General features: G+C 37.6%; 7 protein-coding genes and 1 long non-coding RNA gene across 8 annotated transcripts in view; 4 read left to right on the top strand and 4 right to left on the bottom strand.

Annotated features, from left to right (window-relative positions):
• The window catches only part of LOC126758423 (uncharacterized), a 57,556-nt gene that overhangs the window by 24,491 nt on the left and 13,178 nt on the right, over positions 1–19,887 (bottom strand). The gene's annotated exons all lie outside the window — the stretch shown is intronic.
• LOC126758402 (uncharacterized) lies at positions 1,528–4,945 on the bottom strand. The gene is made up of 5 exons (XM_050472659.1): positions 4,783–4,945; positions 4,380–4,725; positions 3,780–3,974; positions 2,472–3,704; positions 1,528–2,402 (listed from the first exon to the last, which is right to left on the bottom strand). The coding sequence occupies exons 1-5, from the start codon at positions 4,840–4,842 to the stop codon at positions 1,786–1,788; spliced, it is 2,451 nt and encodes an 816-aa protein (XP_050328616.1). The 5' UTR covers positions 4,843–4,945; the 3' UTR covers positions 1,528–1,785.
• Positions 5,333–6,144, top strand: LOC126758418 (mitochondrial import inner membrane translocase subunit Tim29). The gene has a single exon (XM_050472681.1). The coding sequence runs from the start codon at positions 5,429–5,431 to the stop codon at positions 6,002–6,004; it is 576 nt and encodes a 191-aa protein (XP_050328638.1). The 5' UTR covers positions 5,333–5,428; the 3' UTR covers positions 6,005–6,144.
• On the bottom strand, positions 6,077–7,756 carry LOC126758408 (alanyl-tRNA editing protein Aarsd1-B). Its single transcript, XM_050472667.1, has 4 exons — positions 7,641–7,756; positions 7,072–7,584; positions 6,678–6,934; positions 6,077–6,603 (listed from the first exon to the last, which is right to left on the bottom strand). The coding sequence occupies exons 1-4, from the start codon at positions 7,677–7,679 to the stop codon at positions 6,147–6,149; spliced, it is 1,266 nt and encodes a 421-aa protein (XP_050328624.1). The 5' UTR covers positions 7,680–7,756; the 3' UTR covers positions 6,077–6,146.
• Positions 7,871–9,115, top strand: LOC126758412 (uncharacterized). Its single transcript, XM_050472670.1, has 3 exons — positions 7,871–8,357; positions 8,441–8,545; positions 8,603–9,115. The coding sequence occupies exons 1-3, from the start codon at positions 7,996–7,998 to the stop codon at positions 8,967–8,969; spliced, it is 834 nt and encodes a 277-aa protein (XP_050328627.1). The 5' UTR covers positions 7,871–7,995; the 3' UTR covers positions 8,970–9,115.
• Positions 9,167–10,056, top strand: LOC126758416 (uncharacterized). The gene is made up of 2 exons (XM_050472679.1): positions 9,167–9,506; positions 9,566–10,056. Exons 1-2 carry the CDS (start codon positions 9,217–9,219, stop codon positions 9,903–9,905), a joined length of 630 nt encoding a protein of 209 aa, XP_050328636.1. The 5' UTR covers positions 9,167–9,216; the 3' UTR covers positions 9,906–10,056.
• LOC126758422 (40S ribosomal protein S28) lies at positions 10,061–10,541 on the bottom strand. Its single transcript, XM_050472684.1, has 2 exons — positions 10,211–10,541; positions 10,061–10,146 (listed from the first exon to the last, which is right to left on the bottom strand). Exon 1 carries the CDS (start codon positions 10,450–10,452, stop codon positions 10,255–10,257), a length of 198 nt encoding a protein of 65 aa, XP_050328641.1. The 5' UTR covers positions 10,453–10,541; the 3' UTR covers positions 10,061–10,146; positions 10,211–10,254.
• Positions 11,236–13,288, top strand: LOC126758411 (translocon-associated protein subunit alpha). The gene is made up of 3 exons (XM_050472669.1): positions 11,236–11,445; positions 11,684–12,400; positions 12,476–13,288. Exons 1-3 carry the CDS (start codon positions 11,382–11,384, stop codon positions 12,586–12,588), a joined length of 894 nt encoding a protein of 297 aa, XP_050328626.1. The 5' UTR covers positions 11,236–11,381; the 3' UTR covers positions 12,589–13,288.

Genomic DNA, 19,887 nt, shown 5'->3' with positions numbered 1-19,887 from the left:
CAGAATTCTGCCGCCAGAACAACAACAACTATCTAACTCTGTTTCTACCGGTATTCACAGTAATTTACCACAATTTTATCTAGCCCCCCTCTGTTATTTTCCGATATAACCTTATTTGTATCAATATTTACTGGAATGGCTCCAAATTTTAGCGTATTAAAAGCTATTATTTCGACGATCTAACCCTGTTTGGTTCGTTAAGTAATAAAATAAATTAAGAAAGAACTCAATTTCCAGAACAGTCGGATCTAAGTAATAGAAACAGATCCGTATATTTGGCAGACAAATACCGTTAACTCGGCAAGATCCCTCAAAATTATGTGAGGACGGAACATTCGAACGCCGCATCAATATGACAGTGAAACGCAGACGAGGAAGCTACAGACATGTCAGACCACTGCATTTCGAACTACAAAAGGATGCCTCTTGATGTCTCTCATCGAATACCTACATAGTGAGGCCAATTAAGAACCATAATGAACACCTGTTTGTAGCGGATCCGCCTCTTAGGAGCATCAAGAGGTCCTTCCTCAACTACATCGACGACATCAAACAATACGCCGACCAGACTTCGGACGCAACAAACTTCAGACATGCACTGATCGGCATTCACAGTAGAGCCATTAACACCTTCACCGACTTCCTTTCAGTGATTGGCGTATTTGGAGTCAAACCACCACCCATTGAAGTCGAAGAGCTCGAGTTGCCGCGAGTTTCGAGAGTGACGCTTGCGCAGCTTCGTTCTGGATACTGTAGCAAGTTAAACTGCTACCTCTCTGGAATCGACCCTGACATATCAAACATATGTACATACATACATATGTCCAGCGTGCAATGAGTCCCCGTGCGATCCCGTCGAAGCAGCATGTTTCTTGGGCCTACTGTTCGATGACCTCGTTGACAAACTTATGTAATCCTTACCATCCTAACGGGAATTAGGTAACCGTTGCAACAACAACAACAACAACAACTTGTAAATAGTTACTTGGATGTCTGGTAGGACTTACAGACCAATTTTTCCTTCATTATTAATGGTTTCTGTCTTTCAGATCGACCAGCATACAAGCTGATAGTGCGGTTTACAGTTGACAGTTCAGATATTCAAAACTATATAGAACTTTAAATGCAACACTGGTTTCTCAACAATTTAATTACAGGGTGAGTCAAAAATGTTTTAAATTTAAAACCAACTGTTGAAATAATACAAAGGCTTTTTTAGATAAGCCCTTCTTTACTTGTTTTTAATATTTTTATTTTGAGCTATATATACAAGCTTTACGCATTTAAAATTTTTTTAAATAACATTTAATTTTTATAAAAAAAAATATTTTTATGAAAAAATTGCAAAAAAAATATTTGTAAAAAAAATGCAAAAAAAAAATATTTTTATGAAAAAAATTGCAAAACAAAAGATTTTTATAAAAAAAATTGTAAAATAAAATATTTGTACAAAAATTCAAAGCAATTTTTTTAATTCATTATATATTTATATTTTATTATTTTATATTTTATTAAAATAATTCTACAATAAAAAGTTGTTGAGCATTCGAGAATGTCATTTTTCTAATTTTCGCTTAAAATAATTACAGCACATCGACTAAACTAACTATATCGAAGTTAAATTTTCAATAATTTACAAAAATGTAGTAACAGACACTTGCTGTTTTATTAATGCTTATTGTAGTAAGTGGAAATTAAAATATAAAAAAACTTTAAATATCTTAAATTAAGTGAGCAACACATACATACATATATACGAGCATTATTTTCTCACCAAGCGATTTATCAAAATCCTTTAACATATTTTGACTTCTTTTTAACTGGTTTTTCTTTCGGTTTCGGTTTTAGTGATATGAACTCTTCCTGTTCAGTCGGCGAACCAGGCATATTGATGATCGCCTCGGTGACTTGAGTTGATTGATGTTGCGGCATAAACTCACTTACAAATGAAGTATTTAGAGCACTAAATATGTACTCGCTATCAGTGTTGGTCTCCATTTTAATATTTTCGTGTACCACTGTCATAGTGGAAGTTTCTAACAGTGTGCTCTGCAATTTACTGGTCGAATTCATGGACTCTTGTTGTTGTAATTTCGGTTTTTCTTCTTTAATATTTTCATTTAGCCAGTCGCTAACCAGACTCACTGGATCAGGTTTAACGCCCAAACCTTTTTTGATATGCGCGAAAGATACAGCTTTTTTATCATCCTCGTAATTAATATCCCAAATGGCGAGTATGTCTTGGACTAAAGCATCCTTGTAGGAATGTAGTGTTTGTATGGGCTTCTGCCAGCGTCCCAAACCACGTTTTCGGACGGGTGTTATATCTGCTTTGGTCTTATCATCTTCTTCGAGGTTGAGTGGAATGCTCAAAGTGTTGCAGCGAAACACCTTACGCATAGCTGTAATGGCGGGTATAATACAGTACAGATTTTATGAAAAAAATTTTATTTGATTTCGAGTGATTTTACCTGCTAAATTAACCACTTCTGTACAATTCAGTCTTGGCTGCGTCAACTCACAAACCCGCTTGGCATATTCACACATTGTATTTTCTACCTCAACTGCAGACTTTAAGCGTGTATCACGCTCTAGTGCATCCCTCTCAATTAAGCGGTGCGCAAACACATCACCAATCGAATTTGATCTAAGCAGTAATGTAAATGTGTCACAATCGTCTTCACCAATACATTCTGCAAAAGTTGCGGTATCGTAGAAAGCTAAGCCCGTGCTGCAACGCGATATACGTGTTGGTAAGTCGGCGTCAGGTTGCAAACATTTACCGACAGAACGCGCCTGGTGGTAAGCGTCCTGTAATGTTGATGGTTGATATGGGAGGCAGTAAGATTTGTAAACACTTTTTCTTATTTGGCCTTTGCCCGGTGATTTATCAGCCATTTTGCGTTCATCCTCGACCATTTGCGCCGCATGCTCTCGCGTGAGTTCACAAATACACATGTCATCTGCTAAGGCGCTACTAAGTGCTATAAGCTCTACACCGCCCAACTGATATGTCTCCATAAAAGCAGGTGCATATTCTAACTGATGCGTCCAGCGACAAACTGCGGTGGAGCCTGATTCCATATTGCCACCCAAGTAGCGCAAATCTAAGCAATGTAATTTATGGTTGGTGGCCACGTATGCCAAATCGCGAAATTCACTTTTGGCAATCGTTGATATCAAATCGCAATCATACGTGGACGTTTCATCACAGCTACAACCTTTTAACCACTGCTCCGGTGTGGTGCGCGTATCGATTACTAGAAATTTCTTTTCGTTTGCGTATAAAAATGTTTGACCTTGCCATGGTCGTACCATATTCCAACTTATCCGCATAGCATCATCCTTGGTGCAAATGTCGTGTGTGGCGGTGAGTGTTGGTGTTCGTGAATTCACATCATACACTCGCACACCTTGCTTCATTGTGGTCAGAATAAAAGTATTCATGTCGATAGGGGACTGCGCGAAACTTATAAATGGCGTTGAAGTTGACCTGAATAGAGTAAGCGGTGTCATTTTTCCCGTGGAAGGAATACTGTATAAATTTATGCGATTGCGTTGTCGCAAAGCAAATGACATCGAGGAATCGGCACGCAAATTTTGTATAGAACGTAACTCAAACACTTCACTATCTAATTGTTGCGAACTGATAGGATCGAGAAAGCTGTTAGTAAAACTCCTCAGCTTCGGAAACATACCCAAATCTAAAAAGAAGCATATAATTTTTACAGTTCTAAAGAAACATACTACCTTTAAAGTTAATAGTAAACACAACTTACGTAAGCTGTCCAGGTTTTTACCATCTACATGCAGCACATGTTGACCATCTCCCAGTATACAAAGATTTCCTCCAGTGTAGTAATAATCGTAACTGCCGTGAAAGTACGGATCAGGATCACATTCCAAACGTTTGGCCAATTCAAATAATGAATTATGATAAAGATCTTCCTTGTGGTTAGTTTTGAACTTTTTAACTACAATTATAGTTTGTTTAAATATTTTATGCAACAAAAAAAACTTGAACTGCGTTTGCACCGAAGTTAGAATACCCTTCACAAACACAAGAACTTAATTATGATCGGTCAGTTTGTATGCCAGCTACAAGCTGTAGATTTGTCTTGGGCAATAATCCAGGCTAAATTTTGAGATATCTCGTCAAATTAAAAAGTTTCTAACGCCGCTATATCGGCGGTTCCGACAAATAAACAACTTCTTAAAGAGAAAAGAACGTGTGCATAATTTCAGACAGACGGACTTGGCTAAATTGAATCAGTTTGTCACGCTGTCCATTTTTATATACATTTAATAGGGTTTCCTTCTGGGTATTACAAACTTCGTTGCATGCTTAATATACCGTGTTCAGGCAAAATAAATCTCACCTTTTTGAACTGTTTGATAACGTGTCCGTGATGTGTGCAAACGTTTGCGATATATCTCTCTTGCCATTGTGCGTCGATGGCATATATCTACATTTTCGTAATGACTGCTAGCGATATAAATTGGACATGGCATGGAAACATTGAAACTTGGATACAAACGAAGTTCATCAGCGCTCTCAACTGGATGTCTCCCCACATTGAAGGAAGGAAATAAGCAATGCTTTTGGAGTAATTTTAACTCCTCGGAGTTATGAAGTAACATTCTATCTAAAGGGTTAACAGGTACATTCCTTGACTTATTTGGTTGAGTGATTTGTGATTTATTGTCTTTAGTACAATCGTCATCCTTCAATAACAAAAGAAAGTATTAAATTAACTGATAATTATTCGTCTGATGTCTTACTTGTGTTGTATTTTTAGCCTCTTTTGTTTGTGCCTTTCTTTTATGTGGACGAGTTGGCATTTTTATAACTTATATGCAGAATTTCAAAGCAATATTCTTATTTTCTTAAAAACAACTGATCATATACCAAAAACGGATGTGAAGACGCAAGCCAGCTGATTGATAAGAAGGTTGCCATTTCCTTAAAAAAAAAAACAATAATTGCTTTATAAGAGCCGTTTTCTAACCAAAAGGAACGAGTCTTGGTTAAGTTAACCAGAACTTAACATATAGACGGTTACTAACCAGACAATGAAAAAACGGTCCGAAAATGTAAAATATTTGCAAAAATCAAAATTTTTAAACAAATTTGTTTTGCCTTAGTATTCAGAAATAGTAGTGCGTAGTAGTGTATAGTACGCAATCCAATTATATAAAAATAGAATAATGCAACAAATATCATCACATTTTTTGCAAAAATTACAAAATAATAACAAATAAAATGTATGTATTTTATTAATAGTTTTATCATCAAATAAGTTTGGACTTGTAATCGATAAATTATCCCCAGGTTTAATTCTCCGCTAACCTAAAACGCATCAGCTGTTACGTCAAAAAATGAAAAAATATTAAAACTAACACTTCTTTTATTAAAGTAATTAAGAAAATGCGTATATTCTCGCTCAGTAATCGCTTTGCCAATATACGAACACGTATAAGTGATAAGTTCACATTACCCGAACGATTTAAGGGTACTGTAGTTGAAAAGTGGGCACAATATTGGCGTGGTCTAGCCAGCGACTATACGGATGTGGCTGTCGATGTTGTGAAAAGTGCGCGCACCAAACCGCGAAGGGCACTTGTATATGCTGGTACGGGATATGGTTTATATCAATGTGCCAAACACAACCCAGATGAAGAAGCATTTATGCATTCATTACGCGGTTGGAGTAATCAAATGTCAATGGTGGCTAAAACATTACACAACCCGGTGTCAGAAGCATACCTCCGTGAACTGGAAATAGCCATCAATGAAAACAAACTTCGGACATTTTCACTTGGTATCTGTACGATTTTGTGGAGAGATTTGTACGATAAGGAAGATTGCACTTATCCGGCTATATGCAAGTATACGCAAGTAGATTATACAAACTTTTGGAAACATATAGTAGATATTGGCTTTTGGGATTACTACTGGCGACTTGAGTGGAAAATGCATAATTTCGATATTAATTATTTATAGTTACAATTACTGTTAAGGATTATGGGCTCCTATTATTTTGACCAAAAATATAAAGTGTACAAAATGTTGGTCTTCTTGTAAATTAACAACAGCTTTATTTGACAAATCAAAATAAAGTCAAAACAACTTTGTTCGAAAAACCTTATTTTTTACTTTTATCGCCGTTAAAATGTTTTTCTAGTATAGCATTACATTCAGGGATCTTGCTTCCATTGTTGAATTTGCCTTGAAAATTTGATTCACGCCCATTTCCTTTGCCTTGTAAAAGTTCCATAAAGAGTTCACCAAATTTTTTTACATCTTCTTCGTTACCTCTCAGTACCATGAGACCTTTACCATTATTTGTTGAGTTTTCCGAAACAGTGAGGAAATAAAATATACCTTCGGGCGCATTTCGTAAAAATGTGTTAATGAAATCTGGTTCTATACCATCTTTGCGATGGAGACAGTAATACTTCGGATAGGGTTGTGGAGTATTCTCCAACCTTTCAGCTTCGGAAATTGCAACATCTTTTAACAGCTTTTGAAATGCTTTTGTGGATGATTTCAAATTCAACTGCAATTTCTGTATCAATTCCAAATGTTGTGTGGGCCCACCTCTGGATACATGAAATAATAGATAATTATCAACTATACATGAAGATTTAATTTAAAAATAAACATTAATATTTACTTTAGCGCTAAATTCATTTGCTGCTCTCGTTGAAAGATCTCTCCGAGCTTCCGAAGTACACGTTCACCCACCACAAAATGAACATTTATTGCATTTTTAACTTTTTCAGCGTATAATAATTTGATGGACTGTAGCTGCGATAAGTTGCTTACATGTGTACCACAGCACATATTACTCTCGACACCTTCAATGCGCACAACACGTGCTAATCCAACATGATCTTTTGGTAATCCCCGCGGAGCACGAGCGTCTTGAAACTTAAGATTCCAAAATTTTTAGTTATTGTGGTAAGATATAAAAAGGAATAATGAGTTCGTAATAATATAATATAAGTTCATGAAACACTTGACAATGATTTCTTATATTGGTAATATATGTTTATTTCAAATAGTACCTCTTTAGCAATTTCTGGATCCACTAACTGTACACTGACCTCCCGACCCTCACGAATTAGCTCGTTGGCCTTTTGCTCTATTAAATCTAATGACGCACGAGTAATTAGATGTGTGGTATCTAGTTCTATATATGACGTATCCGTTCCTAACCACCAAGACGTGGTGTCATATTTAAATTCACTGTCAAATAACGCTGTTATCAAATGTTGGCCAGAATGCTGCTGCATATGATCCAACCGTCGATTCCAATCAAGCTCCTGTTTCACTATATCACCTTCCTCAAAACCTTTTGTACTTTCAACGAAATGTATTGCTTCTGTTCCTTTACGTACGACAGAACGTACTGGATATCCATTAATTTGGCCATAATCGCATGGTTGACCACCACCCTCAGGAAAAATAATTGTATCCTCGCAAATTACATTATATCCTTCCAATTTTCTTGCACTTGTTTCACCAGTTGGTATCCATTCCAACTTAGCGACTTCACAAGACAAAACTTTGCAAGTAAACTAAATTTACAAAAATTAACGTTAAGCATTGTATTTACATTTTAATAAATACTTGCTTGACGTAAAAAGCTATCCTCTTGGCATTTAAAAACCATTTTAATTACTTTGTTTTAAAACGAGACGTAATTTTGGTTAATTATGCAAAAATTGTTGGCAATAGTAATAAAAAAGTGAAAACAAAGACGACTTCGTCGGCAACAACTGACAGAAAATATTTTCTTTTTTACCGGTCACACGGTTGCAATATGTATGGTTTTGGAATAATAATAATGAAATAACATAGTAGCTATAAATTTTACAAACAAAATTCAATTTTTTAAAAAAATATAAAAAATATGTTTCAAGATACAATATAAATTAAAGGAAAATAGAACCATATTTAATTTTGCGGTATAAATTAATACGTTTACAATGGCATGCAATGAAGGAAAATTTTTTAAAACTCAAGCACCCGAATGCAACAAATTGGACTGTTGGTGCCTTCCAGTACCATATGTTGATAAAAAGGTCACCGTGAAAAACAAAAAATACTGTTGGCTATACCCCCAACAACGTGCAAAGGATTTAAACAAAATGTTACCCAATTTTGACCATTGCGAGACCCTTTACACAATTTGCGATTACAGACTTGAAAATTATGTATTTAAACAGTTACTCTTGATTGAAGAACAAATTCGCAATTATAAAAATAAGCTAGACAAGGAAATCGATTTCCAACGCAAAATGTTGGATGATATGTGGAAGCTATCTCAACGGTTTTTACTATTAACACAGTAAGTTTTGTTAAACAATTTGTTTTATTTCAACAAAAAAAAAACATATACAATATTATATCGATTTATATATATATTTCAAGATATTACGGTTGCGTTAAGCCATACCCTGACAATGTCTCTATACCGGCGGAAAAAGTCGCCCAATGCAAATTTCAGAAAAAGCGGAAGGCAATTCAGTATTCTAAGTAAATCCCGATTAATTTCATATTATATTGGTACTGTTAACACTAGTTACGTTCTAGTTGTCGCCTGATCTTTATATTGGACACACTTCGCACTTCCATTAGAAAATTAAATCACGTATGCTCTCAAATGGATATGTCAGTTCAAAGTCCAATTATTTTAGGGGATTATAAAATACGTCCATTATCATACTACCGCAACTTGATCGACGATGCGTTCGAATACTTCAATAAGGTACTATGCAATTTAAAGAGTTGGACCCAATTGCTGGACATAGGCGATCCAAATGCAATAGACGACTACAGGGCCTTACTTGATCCAAAGAAAAAGTTTGATGAATTTATGAAAACTGGAAAGATGAACTGTACCTGCATGCGCACTAAAAACCCTGAATGTATTAATAATTTTGTTAACAAATGCAAATGATGCAGTGCACAAAAATATTTAGAAATCACTGAATAAATCTAAACTAAACTTTAATGAAACTTCATAAAAAACTGTGGCTGCAAAATACTGTGTACTAATTGTATCAATAAAATATTTAAACACATCTGGCAACGCTCATAACCTCATATGCTCAAGTTCATTAAAATCAACAATATTCATTCATTTATTTACAGATTTGCTTTCAAACGCTTTTAAAAAAATTAAGAATTAAGAATTTTTTTTAATAATGACTAGTGAGACTGACATACATGTTCGCATACATTACCAAAAAGAAGAGGAGACGCTTCGGCAACTACTTAAATTGGAAGAACTGTTTAGGGAGCACTTGACGCTTACCAAACGGGAAATGCTTCTTCAGAAAGAAATGGTAAACCGTTTGTGGGTTTTGTCTCAACGCTATGTGATTTTAATAAGCACAACAGGCTGTTGTAAACATCCAGAAGTATATTCTGGTCCCACGGAGGACATTTTGCTGCGAGAATATTCCGATAAACTTAACCTTTTACGTACATCCAAGTAAGTAAACTGAGTTTATGAAACATATTTATTTTTAAGCTTTCAACTCTTTTTTTTAGTTGTCGAATTTCAGATTCCTTGAGAAAACTACGACAGCAATGCATCATTTTTAATTCACTGCACAGTCATTTAGATTTAACAATGGAAACTCCGTTCATGATTGGTGACACATTTCACAAACCAATATCATATTTTGTTGAGCTAGTAGACGATTTATTTAAATATTTGCACGCGCTTAGTGTAAAATTAAAATATTTAAGTCATCAATTGGATCCGGTGGATTTACTTGTACTTGAGGAATTAAAAGCAGCTTTAGAACCGTCTGAAGACTTCGATGAATACTTACTTGTTGGACTAAGTTACTGTAAATGTTTGCGTCCCAAGCAGGTTTGCCAATAGGAAGAAATCAATCGCGTCTAAATTTTAAACGGCTTCTTAGTAACTTGTGATACTTTTGTTCCTCGTAATCCATTGTATGCGATTCGAATTGTAAACAAAACACTTTTAATTAAATAAACTGTATCCTTAATTCTATAGCCAAGAAAGCAAACTACTTTTGTACTATTCAAAAACTTGTTTATTCATTATTCCGCTTGTTAGTTATTACTATTGGATTAATTAAAGTCACGTAGTACCAAATCTGCAATCAAAAAGAAAACAAAATCTTAAATACCGTTTAAAAAATATGCAGCGTGTTAACTTACCACGCAAAACGGATAAACAAGCTTCTCGCCCAACGTCCGACTAATCAACGAAGTCTTCTAGCTTCACGTTCAGATTCGAGCAGGGTAAGAATATCACCTTCACGGACTGGTCCCTTAACGTTGCGGATAATTTGACGGTTTTGTTCGCCGATGAATTCCACTTTCACCTGTGTACACTGTCCCTGGGAACCGGTACGGCCCAAGACTTTCATGACGCGTGCCCAAACAACTGGTTTATCCATGGTTTTTTATAAAATTTGTATATACTTCGCGAAAAAATTCACGTGCAGCAACCGCATAAAATGACAGCCGGAAGCAAAAGAAAGAGATGTCGTCAAATTCGACAATTTTTGACGAATATCACGATTTGGCAGCACTAGTTGCAAAGCGCAGCTCACTTCACTACTTATGAATGTACCCAGCAAGTCACGGCGACCGAAACACCAATGCCTTGAAAGAAGGTGCTCGTAAATTAACAGACATACAGCGTGGAACTTATAAAACCATTGTTTTCGAAAGAGTTTAAAAATCACTTTTGAGTACTTAACCGGTAGTTTCACAAATAGGTAGTTTGCAGGATGTACTTTCGTATCAGGTATCAGTCTCTCTGAAAAACGAGAATTTTAAGATTTTAAGTTCCAAATGATAACTGCCAAAATATCAAATTTAATTTTACAATTAGCGTTCCCAAAAGGAGAGATATTGACGCTAAACAGATTTTATGAATTATGTTGAAATCGCAAAAAAATAAATTTTAAAATAATTTATCGTTATTTGGATTGTTCGGTCATAATTTATATACATTTTTCCAGATTTTTATATTGGTCAACTTTTTTATTTTTGAATGGTATATTATTATACTTATTTTTCATCCTAGGTATTTTGAAGCAAGAAAACTCTCTTTCAGAACGCTTCCGAAAACGTCTCCAGTGTCAAAATTTGATTGAAGACTTTCGTTAAGTACAGCTCCACGTAACAATCGCGGAGACTTTGCATTTTGACAAGTGAAAGCTGTCCGATGTTTTTCGTGTGTTGATCGTCGTTATTCGGTAGGTTCATCACTTTGCTGTTAAACATTTTCTTTCTGTCAAACGTATTCATTGGCTGTGTTTGCCGCAACTGTTCGAATTAGATTTTCAAGTAGGATTTCTCTGGGATAAAAGCAATAAAAATGAAAAGCAATTTCCTGATTTTATTGCTGGTGGTGCCAGCACTAATTTGCACATTTCATGCCCGTAAGTACAATTCAAAAATCGTGAATAAATTGGGTTTACTTTATTGGTGAGTTGTGCGGTGGGGGAAGTCATCGACGTGGCAGCAGACGATTGCTAGACGAAATGCATTGTTGAGTGGCTTGTCAACACTCAGGTGTTTTGTTTTACATTTTTCAAAATTAAACATATTGCATAAAATTTCATGCTTACTTGATATCATAAATATGTTTTAGTGTTAATTGAAGTTTTCTTTTCACAGCACATAGATTTGCGGCGTTCGCTGAAGGCTCGGCAGAGGATGACCTCGTAGATGTAGAGGGTGAAGATGGTGCCGTGACCGGTGATGATGCTGAGAATGAAGAAGATGCTGATGCTAGTGTGACCACGTCGCCTTATGCTGACACTTATTTGCTTTTTACAAAACCCTTATATACGGCTGGTCAACAATTGGATTTACCTGGTGGTAAACCTGTTGAATTCCTTATCGGTTTCACAAATAAAGGCAAAAATGAATTTGTTATCGAGACTGTGGAAGCATCTTTCCGTTACCCTATGGATTTCAACTATCATATTCAGAACTTCTCAGCTGTTGCATACAATCGTGAAGTGAAACCAGGCTCTGAAGCTACTGTTGCATATTCGTTCATGCCATCAGACACATTTGCTGGTCGTCCTTTTGGTTTAAATATTGCCTTGAATTATCGTGATGGTGCCGGAGCTCAATTTACTGAAGCTGTTTTCAATGAAACTGTGTTGATCTCTGAGGTCGATGAAGGTCTTGACGGCGAAACTTTCTTCTTGTATGTGTTGTTAGCTGGCATTGTTGTCTTGTTGCTGGTTATTGGTCAGCAATACCTTTTGGGCTCATCTGGCAAGAGGAAGCGTGCTGCTGCTAAAAAGACCATTGAAACTGGTACTGCCAATGACAGCAACATCGAATATGAATGGCTACCACAAGAAACTTTGCGAGTGCTGCGTAAGTTATATAGCTTTAGCTTGTGTCTGTCATATAAACAATATTAAATGTTGTTTTTTTTATCTTATTTTATAGAACAATCACCCAAATCAAAGACTCCAAAAACATCGCCAAAGCCAGGCAAACAAAGCAGCCCAAAACAAGGTCAGAGCCCCAAACAGCGAAAAGTGAAACGCGGTGATGATTAAACTATAACTGTGGTCGAATCACAGTAAAAACAACAAATTCACCTCAAATGTAAACGCATAATCGCCTTACGCGCTTGGAAATCATATAATTTTTTTATTTTTTAATACGTTGTTTCTATTATTTCTATATGCGACATTTGAGAATTATTAGATTTCGATAAACACAAGTTATTTTTAAGTCTGAATAGTACTCTAAAACCCCTCCCATTACAAACGGTATTGTGTTGATGTGCGTTGCAGTGCAGTGCTGGTGTTATATTTGTTTTATATTTTTTTAAAACGTGCCAAACGCTTGTGCTGCAACGCCGTCAAATGATACTGACCAACAACATTTCATGTAGCCGAAAAATTTGTATTAAGTTCAATTTAGTTACCATTAACATATTGTGTAAAATGATGTGGACTTAATGTTGAAAACTTTCTACAAAACATGCAGCATTTACGATCAGCTCGCAACTTATAGTTTCGTATTAGAGATTTTGTTAGAACACAGACACACAAACTTGTTTAAACGTTTTTTTTTTTTGCTTATTCATCTTCATTTTCGTATCAAAAAGATTGTTTGAGCTTTCGTTTTTGGTGCATTGGAATTGCTAATGTCTGATTTTTCTATTTGTAATTAGAAAATGTTCATTAACGAAACTAATTTATAAAATAAAAAAATAAAACCAATAAAAAACGATTTCTATAAAATTTTTAATTTCTGTGTATATGGTGCATTTATATTAGAGAGGGTCGATTTATTAAATCGCATATGCGGGAAACATTCTATGGATCATTCTGAATAATTTTGCCTAAGAGACTATGGGTCTATTGGCTTCGTGCCAGCGTTTTCCGTTTCCCCTGTAAATCAATCCGCTCTACTGTATGTATGAACTGCATATGTCACATTTGTATTTTGAGTTGTAAGGCTGAAAGTTAATCGAAAATTGACCATCCATTTGTCAGATTGGTTAGGTTTGGTTAGATGACTAATCAATCAACATGGTGGGGGATCCCACTTAGATGCTATGTTCAGTTCTTTCAGAAGCCTGCAGAAAGTCTCCTGTAATTGTATATCAGCTATCGACGAAACGCCATCAACCTTTAACAAATGTGATTAGATGCTTTATTTCTATTTCCGTTATTTCACCTGGTTGCCTAAAATATCAGATCCGAGGTGTTTTAGTCTTGATCTGGCAAAGACGCGGCATTCGAAGATTAATTGTTGAGATTATTCTATCTCATCCTCTCATCAAGCTGAAGATATGCATTCCAAAGTGTATAAGTCTTGAGTCAAACGCGGGACAGTCAAGAAGGAAGTGCTTCCACCTTATCTTCTTCCGTTTTCTACTTCTTGAAACTATATCTTCTTCTTCTTCTTCTTAATTGGCGTAGAAACCGCTTAAGTGATTATAGCCGAGTTAACAACAGCGCGCCAGTCGTTTCTTCTTTTCGCTACGTGGCGCCAATTGGATATTCCAAGCGAAGCCAGGTCCTTCTCACCTTGGTCCTTTCAACGGAGTGGAGGTCTTCCTCTTCCTCTGCTTCCCCCGGCGGGTACTGCGTCGAATGCTTTCAGAGTTGGAGTGTTTTCGTCCATTCGGACAACATGACCTAGCCAGCGTAGCCGCCGTCTTTTAATTCGCTGAACTATGTCAATGTCGTCATATATCTCGTACAGCTCATCGTTCCATCGAATGCGATATTCGCCATGGCCACCGCGCAAAGGACCGTAAATCTTCCGCAGAACTTTTCTCTCGAAAACTCGCAACGTCGACTCATCAGTTGTTGTCGGTCCAGGTCTCTGCACCATATAGCAGGTTTTTGTTCGTCGAGAGAGAACTTTGCTTCTCAATTGCCTACTCAGTCCGAAGTAACACCTGTTGGCAAGAGTTATCCTGCGTTGGATTTCCAGGCTGACATTGTTGGTGGTGTTTACGATGGTTCCAAGATAGACGAAATTATCTACGACTCCAAAGTTATGACTGTCAACAGCGACGTGAGAGCCAAGTCGCGAGTGCGACGACTGTTTGTTTGATGACGAGATATTTAGTCTTGCCCTCGTTCACTGCCAGACCCATTTGCTTTGCTTCCTTGTCCAGTCTGGAGAAAGCAGAACTAACGGCGGTGGTGTTGATTAATATATGATATTAATATCATCGGCATACGCCAGCAGCTGTACACTCCTGCTCCTGATTGTACCTGCTCGATTAAGTTCTGCAGCTCGCATTACTTTCTCCAGCAGCAGTTTGAAGAAGTCGCACTATAGGGAGTCGCCTTGTCTGAAACCTCGTTTGGTATCGAACGGCTCGGAGAGGTCCTTCCCGATCCTGTCGGAGCTTTTGGTGTTGCTCAACGTCAGTTTACCCAGCCGTATTAGTTTTGCGGGAATACCAAATTCAGACATCGCGGCATAAAGGCAGCTCCTTTTCGTGCTGTCGAAAGCAGCTTTGAAATCGATGAAGGGGTGGTGTGTGTCGATTCTCCTTTCACGGGTCTTTTCCAAGACTTGGCGTATGGTTAATATCTGGTCGGTTGGGGATTTGCCAGATCTAAAGCCACACTGATAAGGTCCAATCAGTTTGTTGACGGTGGGCTTTAATCTTTCACACAATACGCTCGATAGAACCTTATACGCGATGTTAAGGAGGCTTATCCCACGGTAGTTGGCGCAGATTGTGGGTCTTCCTTTTTGTGGATTGGGCAGAGCACACTTAAATTCCAATCGTTGGGCATGCTTTCGTCCGACCATATTTTACAAAGAAGCTGATGCATGCTCCTTATCAGTTCTTCGCCGCCGTGTTTGAATAGCTCGGCCGGTAATACATCGGCCCCCGCTGCTTTGTTGCTCTTCAGACGGGTAATTACTATTCGAACTTCTTCGTAGTCGGGCAATGCTCCATCGTCATCGATTAGGGAATCGGGTTCGCCTTCTCCTGGCGTTGTGTGTTCATTGCCATTCAGCAGGCTGGAGAAGTGTTCCCTCCATAATTTAAGTATGCTCTCGGCATCGGTCACTAGATCACCTCTTGGGTTCTACAAGAGGATGATTTTTGAGCATTACCCCTATCGGCCAGCTTATCAAGCTCTTCATACTAACGCATTTCGGCCTCTTTCTTTTTCTGTCTGCAAATGCGTCTCGCTTCCCTCTTCAACTCTCTGTATCTATCTCATCCCGCACGCGTTGTGGTCGATCGTAACGTTGCGACGTAGGCAGCCTGTTTTCTCTCCGCTGCAGCACGGCACTTCTCGTCGTACCAGCTGTTTATTTGCATTTTCCGAAAACCAATGGTTTCGGTTGCAGCTGTACGTAAGGAGTTTGAAATGCCGTCCCACAGTTCCCTTATACCGAGTTGTTGACGAGTGCTCTCAGAGAGCAGAATTGCAAGTCGAGTAGAAAATCGTTCGACTATCTGTTGTGATTGCAGCTTCTCGACGTCGAACCTTCCTTGTGTTTGTTGCCGTGCGCTTTTTGCTGCACAGAGGCGGGTGCGAATCTTGGCTGTAGCAAGATAGTGGTCTGAGTCGATGTTAGGACCTCGGAGCGCACGCACATCTAAAACACTGGAGACGTGTCTTCCGTCTATCACAACATGATCGATCTGGTTGGTGGTTTTTCGATCCGGAGACAGCCAGGTGGCACCCATTTGGGGATGTTTCCTCGTGGAGGCTGAATTTACCGACCGTCGTGCCAAAGATACTTTTTTTGCCCACCCTGGCGTTAAAGTTGCCAAGCACGAGTTTGACATCGTGGCGGGGGCAGCGCTCATAGGTGTGCTCCAAGCGCTCATAGAAGGCATCTTTGGTCACATCGTCCTTCTCTTCCGTCGGGGCATGGGCGCAAATCGGCGATATGTTGAGGAACCTCGCTTTTATGTGGATTGTGACTAGACGTTCATTCACCGGAGTGAATGATAATACTCACCGACGGAGTCTCTCTCCCACCACGAATCCCACACCAAACTTGCGCCACTGTAGTAAATGCCACAAGTACCTACTCGTCTCTGTCCTTGTCCCGTCCATCGTATTTCTTGAACGGCGGTGATGTCAGCCTTTATTTTCACGAGGACATCAACCAGCTGGGCAGCGGCACCTTCGCAATTAAGAGACCGGACATTCCAGGTGCATGCCCTGATATCCTAGTCCTTATTTCGTTTGCCATGGTCGTCATCAAAAAGGGGGTCACTCATCCGAGGCTTGTTGTTTCCTTTCATTGGGGGTGTTTTTTTACGTGGCGGGTCCCAAACCCAGCGCACAACCCTATGTAGGGGATGATTCGCCTCTCACATTAGCTCGCCTTCAAACGGATGTTCTTAGGCTACCCAGAGGATACTTGGTCAAAGACCGGAAGTCGTGAACTGCTTGAACCATATGTAAAAGAATCGTTTCTGGCCACTCCCAAGTGAATGGCCATCAGAGAACATTCCTCACTTGCGTGAACTCACTTGCGTGAACATCTTCCTATATATCATTGTGGTAAAAAAACTCAGCAGCTCCTTTAACGTCTTTCGTATGACTAAGAGACAAGAAGCCATCTCAAACTGTTGGCGAACTGAACCTCAGCTCAGCGCCTATATGGACATATCATCTTATCGGATATGAAGGATAGAATTGATAGAATTTAGAGATTAGATCATTACCTCTGTTTTCCACGGTTCTAAAATAAAAAAAATCGGGTTACCGGATTGGGAGATCCTAAAATGCCTTTTCAACTTTTCCTTTCCTGCAACAAATCGCTTAATCAACTAATGATGTATGTTTTATATTGATCAGTTAAATGATTGTAAAAATATTTTTATAAATATTTTGTAGGATAATGGTGTCATAAGTTGTAAAAAAATTGCTTTGCTCTTAGCCTTGAATAAAAGACTTAAAAAGACTATATGGTACATAATATATATTACGAAGGTAATTGTTCGCATACTGCTTGTAACCAATCGGAACATTAAACGACTGCTAATATTCAAGTAAACAAAGATAATCTGTGCACATTCTCGCTTTGTTAAAAAGCTATAAATGGTAATGGATTTGTAATTACCGTTTAGCGTAAATGTGCTGAACGATGTAAAGAGTGAACAAAGCACTTGAACATATACTCATATTTATATTAAAATATACGCACCTACATATCCTTATGTACATGTACTATATATTCGAGTATCCTTTATTTGCCAAGCTGGTTTCTTTTTTGATAACGCCCACTGAAGCTTCAGTTTTAGCCATTAAAGTAAGGATCCCACTTATTTTTAACTTAAACAGTGCCTTAATAATAATTATTTTGTATTAGGCGAGTAAATCTACAAATTTGAAAAAAATGATTTTCTCATGCAAAATTTTACGCTCTAGAAAAAAATATTTCTAGATTTTTTCCATAAAAATACTTCTTTAAAAGTTTTATGAAATTAAAGTTATGTACATATACATACATACATATGTATATCAAACGTATTCGCACTGAGCATTCAATCGATTGAGCGTGATGCTCATACGACATGGTGTACTATTTGGTGTGCTGTATCTAATAGTTTGATGCATAACTCTAACTGCGTATAACTTTTCAAAGATTGTTATGAATGTTTATGAAAAATGGATAATTGCACACGCTTTAAATTAAATATGTTTAGGATAAAAAGTAAAACGGCAGGGGGCGGGCGCACAAAAGAAGAACCCAAGTGAGACCTCGACTTTTCACTAATGAAAGCAGATATATGATATAGTGGTTCGATCTGAAAATTGCTTAGCTGCTGTAGCGTTGCGTGGAACAATAATCCATGCCAAATTTCGTGAAGATATATTCTCTCATAAAAGAGTTTTCCATACAAGAACTTGACTTTGATTGTTCGGTTTTTTTGGCAGCTAAATGCAATAGTGGTCCAATATCGGCGGCTGCAACACTTAAGCAGTTTTTTAAGAAGAAAAAAAAACAGTATGCAAAATTTCAGAGCGACATCTCAAAAGTCTCTCATATTAGGTCTCGTACATACAGATATTCGGACGTGGTAAAATAACTCAGCTCTAACATTATTTACGGCGCTCCCGCCTTTTCCTTCTGGATGTTATAAGCTGCGTGGCAGATTTACATAATATACTGTTCAGTGTATAAAAAAAAACAACTGGAGTAGTAAAGTACATCCTAATGTATATAGACATATTAAACTTAATGTTTATTCTACGAGTATTATTGTTATCGTAACGAAGCATGAGCTTTGTTCTCATGTAGACTAACTACTGTGGGCAAAAATAAAAAAAATTGTGGTTGAAAATCGACGATTAACAGTCAAAAATCTTACTGACATCGTTGTAATATCAGAAGGATCAGTGAAAACAATCTTGATCATTTGAGTCTGAGAAAAGTCAAAGCACGATTGGTTCCAAAATCACTTAATTTTTTCGAAAATTAGGATGTCATGAAACGTAAAATTGCAGGGGATGAATCTTGGAACAATGCTTAGGACCCGGAAAACGGACGATCAATCGGCCGAATATCGTGGCAAAGGTGAGTCGAAGCCGAAAAACTTTGTCAAGCACGTCAAAAATCAAGCTTTTGCTAACTGTTTTTCTCGATTATCGAAGGGTGGTGAGCTCCGAATCCCTTCCGGTCGGCCAAACTGTTAACAAGGACTACTATTTCAGTTATGCGACGTTTGTGTGAAGCTATTCGTAGAAGGAAACCCGAATTATGGGCCGACAACTCTGGGTATTTGCACCACTATAATGCACCATCACATACTGCATTGATTCTTCGTGAGTTTGTTGCCAAATTTTCAACCAATATCGTGCCACAACCACCGTATTCGCCTGATTTAGCTTCGTGTGACTTCTGCCTATGCAGCAAACTCAAACGACCGCTCTAGGGAAACCGTTTTGAATCAATTGAAAATTTTAAACGTGGATTGCTACGCGCATTCCGGAAATTGACTCTGACAACTGTTTCGAGAATTGGAAAAATCGTTAGCACAATTGTATTTTGACCAAGGGGGATTACTTTGAGCGGACGGCATAGTGACTCAGTGTAAAATTTTTGAAAAATCGATTTATTTTGTTGCATTCTTTAAAATTTTGAAATCCAAATCCAATTATTACAGTTGCTACAGCGTTTCTTGTAGAAAGGGTATAGAGTGGGAAACGTTCGAACTCCATTCTTTATACGCGTTTTTCTCAGAATGGTCTCAAAACGGTTTCCACTCTCAAAGGAAGAGTTTTGAAGCTAGATATCCAATTTGGAGAGAACATTATTAACGCTTTCATACAGATTAATAATCTTTTTAAAATTTTTGGTTTAGATTAAAATGGCGGCCACAATCGTAGACATCGTAC

This window comes from Bactrocera neohumeralis, chromosome 5 (assembly GCF_024586455.1).
Source record: "Bactrocera neohumeralis isolate Rockhampton chromosome 5, APGP_CSIRO_Bneo_wtdbg2-racon-allhic-juicebox.fasta_v2, whole genome shotgun sequence".
NCBI classification, from domain to species: domain Eukaryota; kingdom Metazoa; phylum Arthropoda; class Insecta; order Diptera; family Tephritidae; genus Bactrocera; species Bactrocera neohumeralis.
The sequence above is the reverse complement of the archived record's forward strand: the minus strand, read 5'-3'. Positions and strand labels throughout refer to the sequence as shown.

Bases quoted from the DNA above. Each gene is read 5' to 3' on its own strand.
- LOC126758402 (XM_050472659.1), bottom strand. From the start codon at position 4,842: ATGCCAACTCGTCCACATAAAAGAAAGGCACAAACAAAAGAGGCTAAA. The intron at 4,726-4,782 runs GTAAGACATCAG...TTGTTATTGAAG, and splicing joins AGGCTAAAAATACAACACAA to GATGACGATTGTACTAAAGA. The intron at 3,705-3,779 runs GTAAGTTGTGTT...GCTTCTTTTTAG, and splicing joins TAAAAACCTGGACAGCTTAC to ATTTGGGTATGTTTCCGAAG.
- LOC126758418 (XM_050472681.1), top strand. From the start codon at position 5,429: ATGCGTATATTCTCGCTCAGTAATCGCTTTGCCAATATACGAACACGT.
- LOC126758408 (XM_050472667.1), bottom strand. From the start codon at position 7,679: ATGGTTTTTAAATGCCAAGAGGATAGCTTTTTACGTCAA. The intron at 7,585-7,640 runs GCAAGTATTTAT...TTGTAAATTTAG, and splicing joins AGGATAGCTTTTTACGTCAA to TTTACTTGCAAAGTTTTGTC. The intron at 6,935-7,071 runs GTACTATTTGAA...TGGAATCTTAAG, and splicing joins ATCCAGAAATTGCTAAAGAG to TTTCAAGACGCTCGTGCTCC.
- LOC126758412 (XM_050472670.1), top strand. From the start codon at position 7,996: ATGGCATGCAATGAAGGAAAATTTTTTAAAACTCAAGCACCCGAATGC. The intron at 8,358-8,440 runs GTAAGTTTTGTT...ATATATTTCAAG, and splicing joins CGGTTTTTACTATTAACACA to ATATTACGGTTGCGTTAAGC. The intron at 8,546-8,602 runs GTAAATCCCGAT...GTTACGTTCTAG, and splicing joins AAGGCAATTCAGTATTCTAA to TTGTCGCCTGATCTTTATAT.
- LOC126758416 (XM_050472679.1), top strand. From the start codon at position 9,217: ATGACTAGTGAGACTGACATACATGTTCGCATACATTACCAAAAAGAA. The intron at 9,507-9,565 runs GTAAGTAAACTG...TCTTTTTTTTAG, and splicing joins AACCTTTTACGTACATCCAA to TTGTCGAATTTCAGATTCCT.
- LOC126758422 (XM_050472684.1), bottom strand. From the start codon at position 10,452: ATGGATAAACCAGTTGTTTGGGCACGCGTCATGAAAGTCTTGGGCCGT.
- LOC126758411 (XM_050472669.1), top strand. From the start codon at position 11,382: ATGAAAAGCAATTTCCTGATTTTATTGCTGGTGGTGCCAGCACTAATT. The intron at 11,446-11,683 runs GTAAGTACAATT...TTCTTTTCACAG, and splicing joins AATTTGCACATTTCATGCCC to CACATAGATTTGCGGCGTTC. The intron at 12,401-12,475 runs GTAAGTTATATA...CTTATTTTATAG, and splicing joins AGAAACTTTGCGAGTGCTGC to AACAATCACCCAAATCAAAG.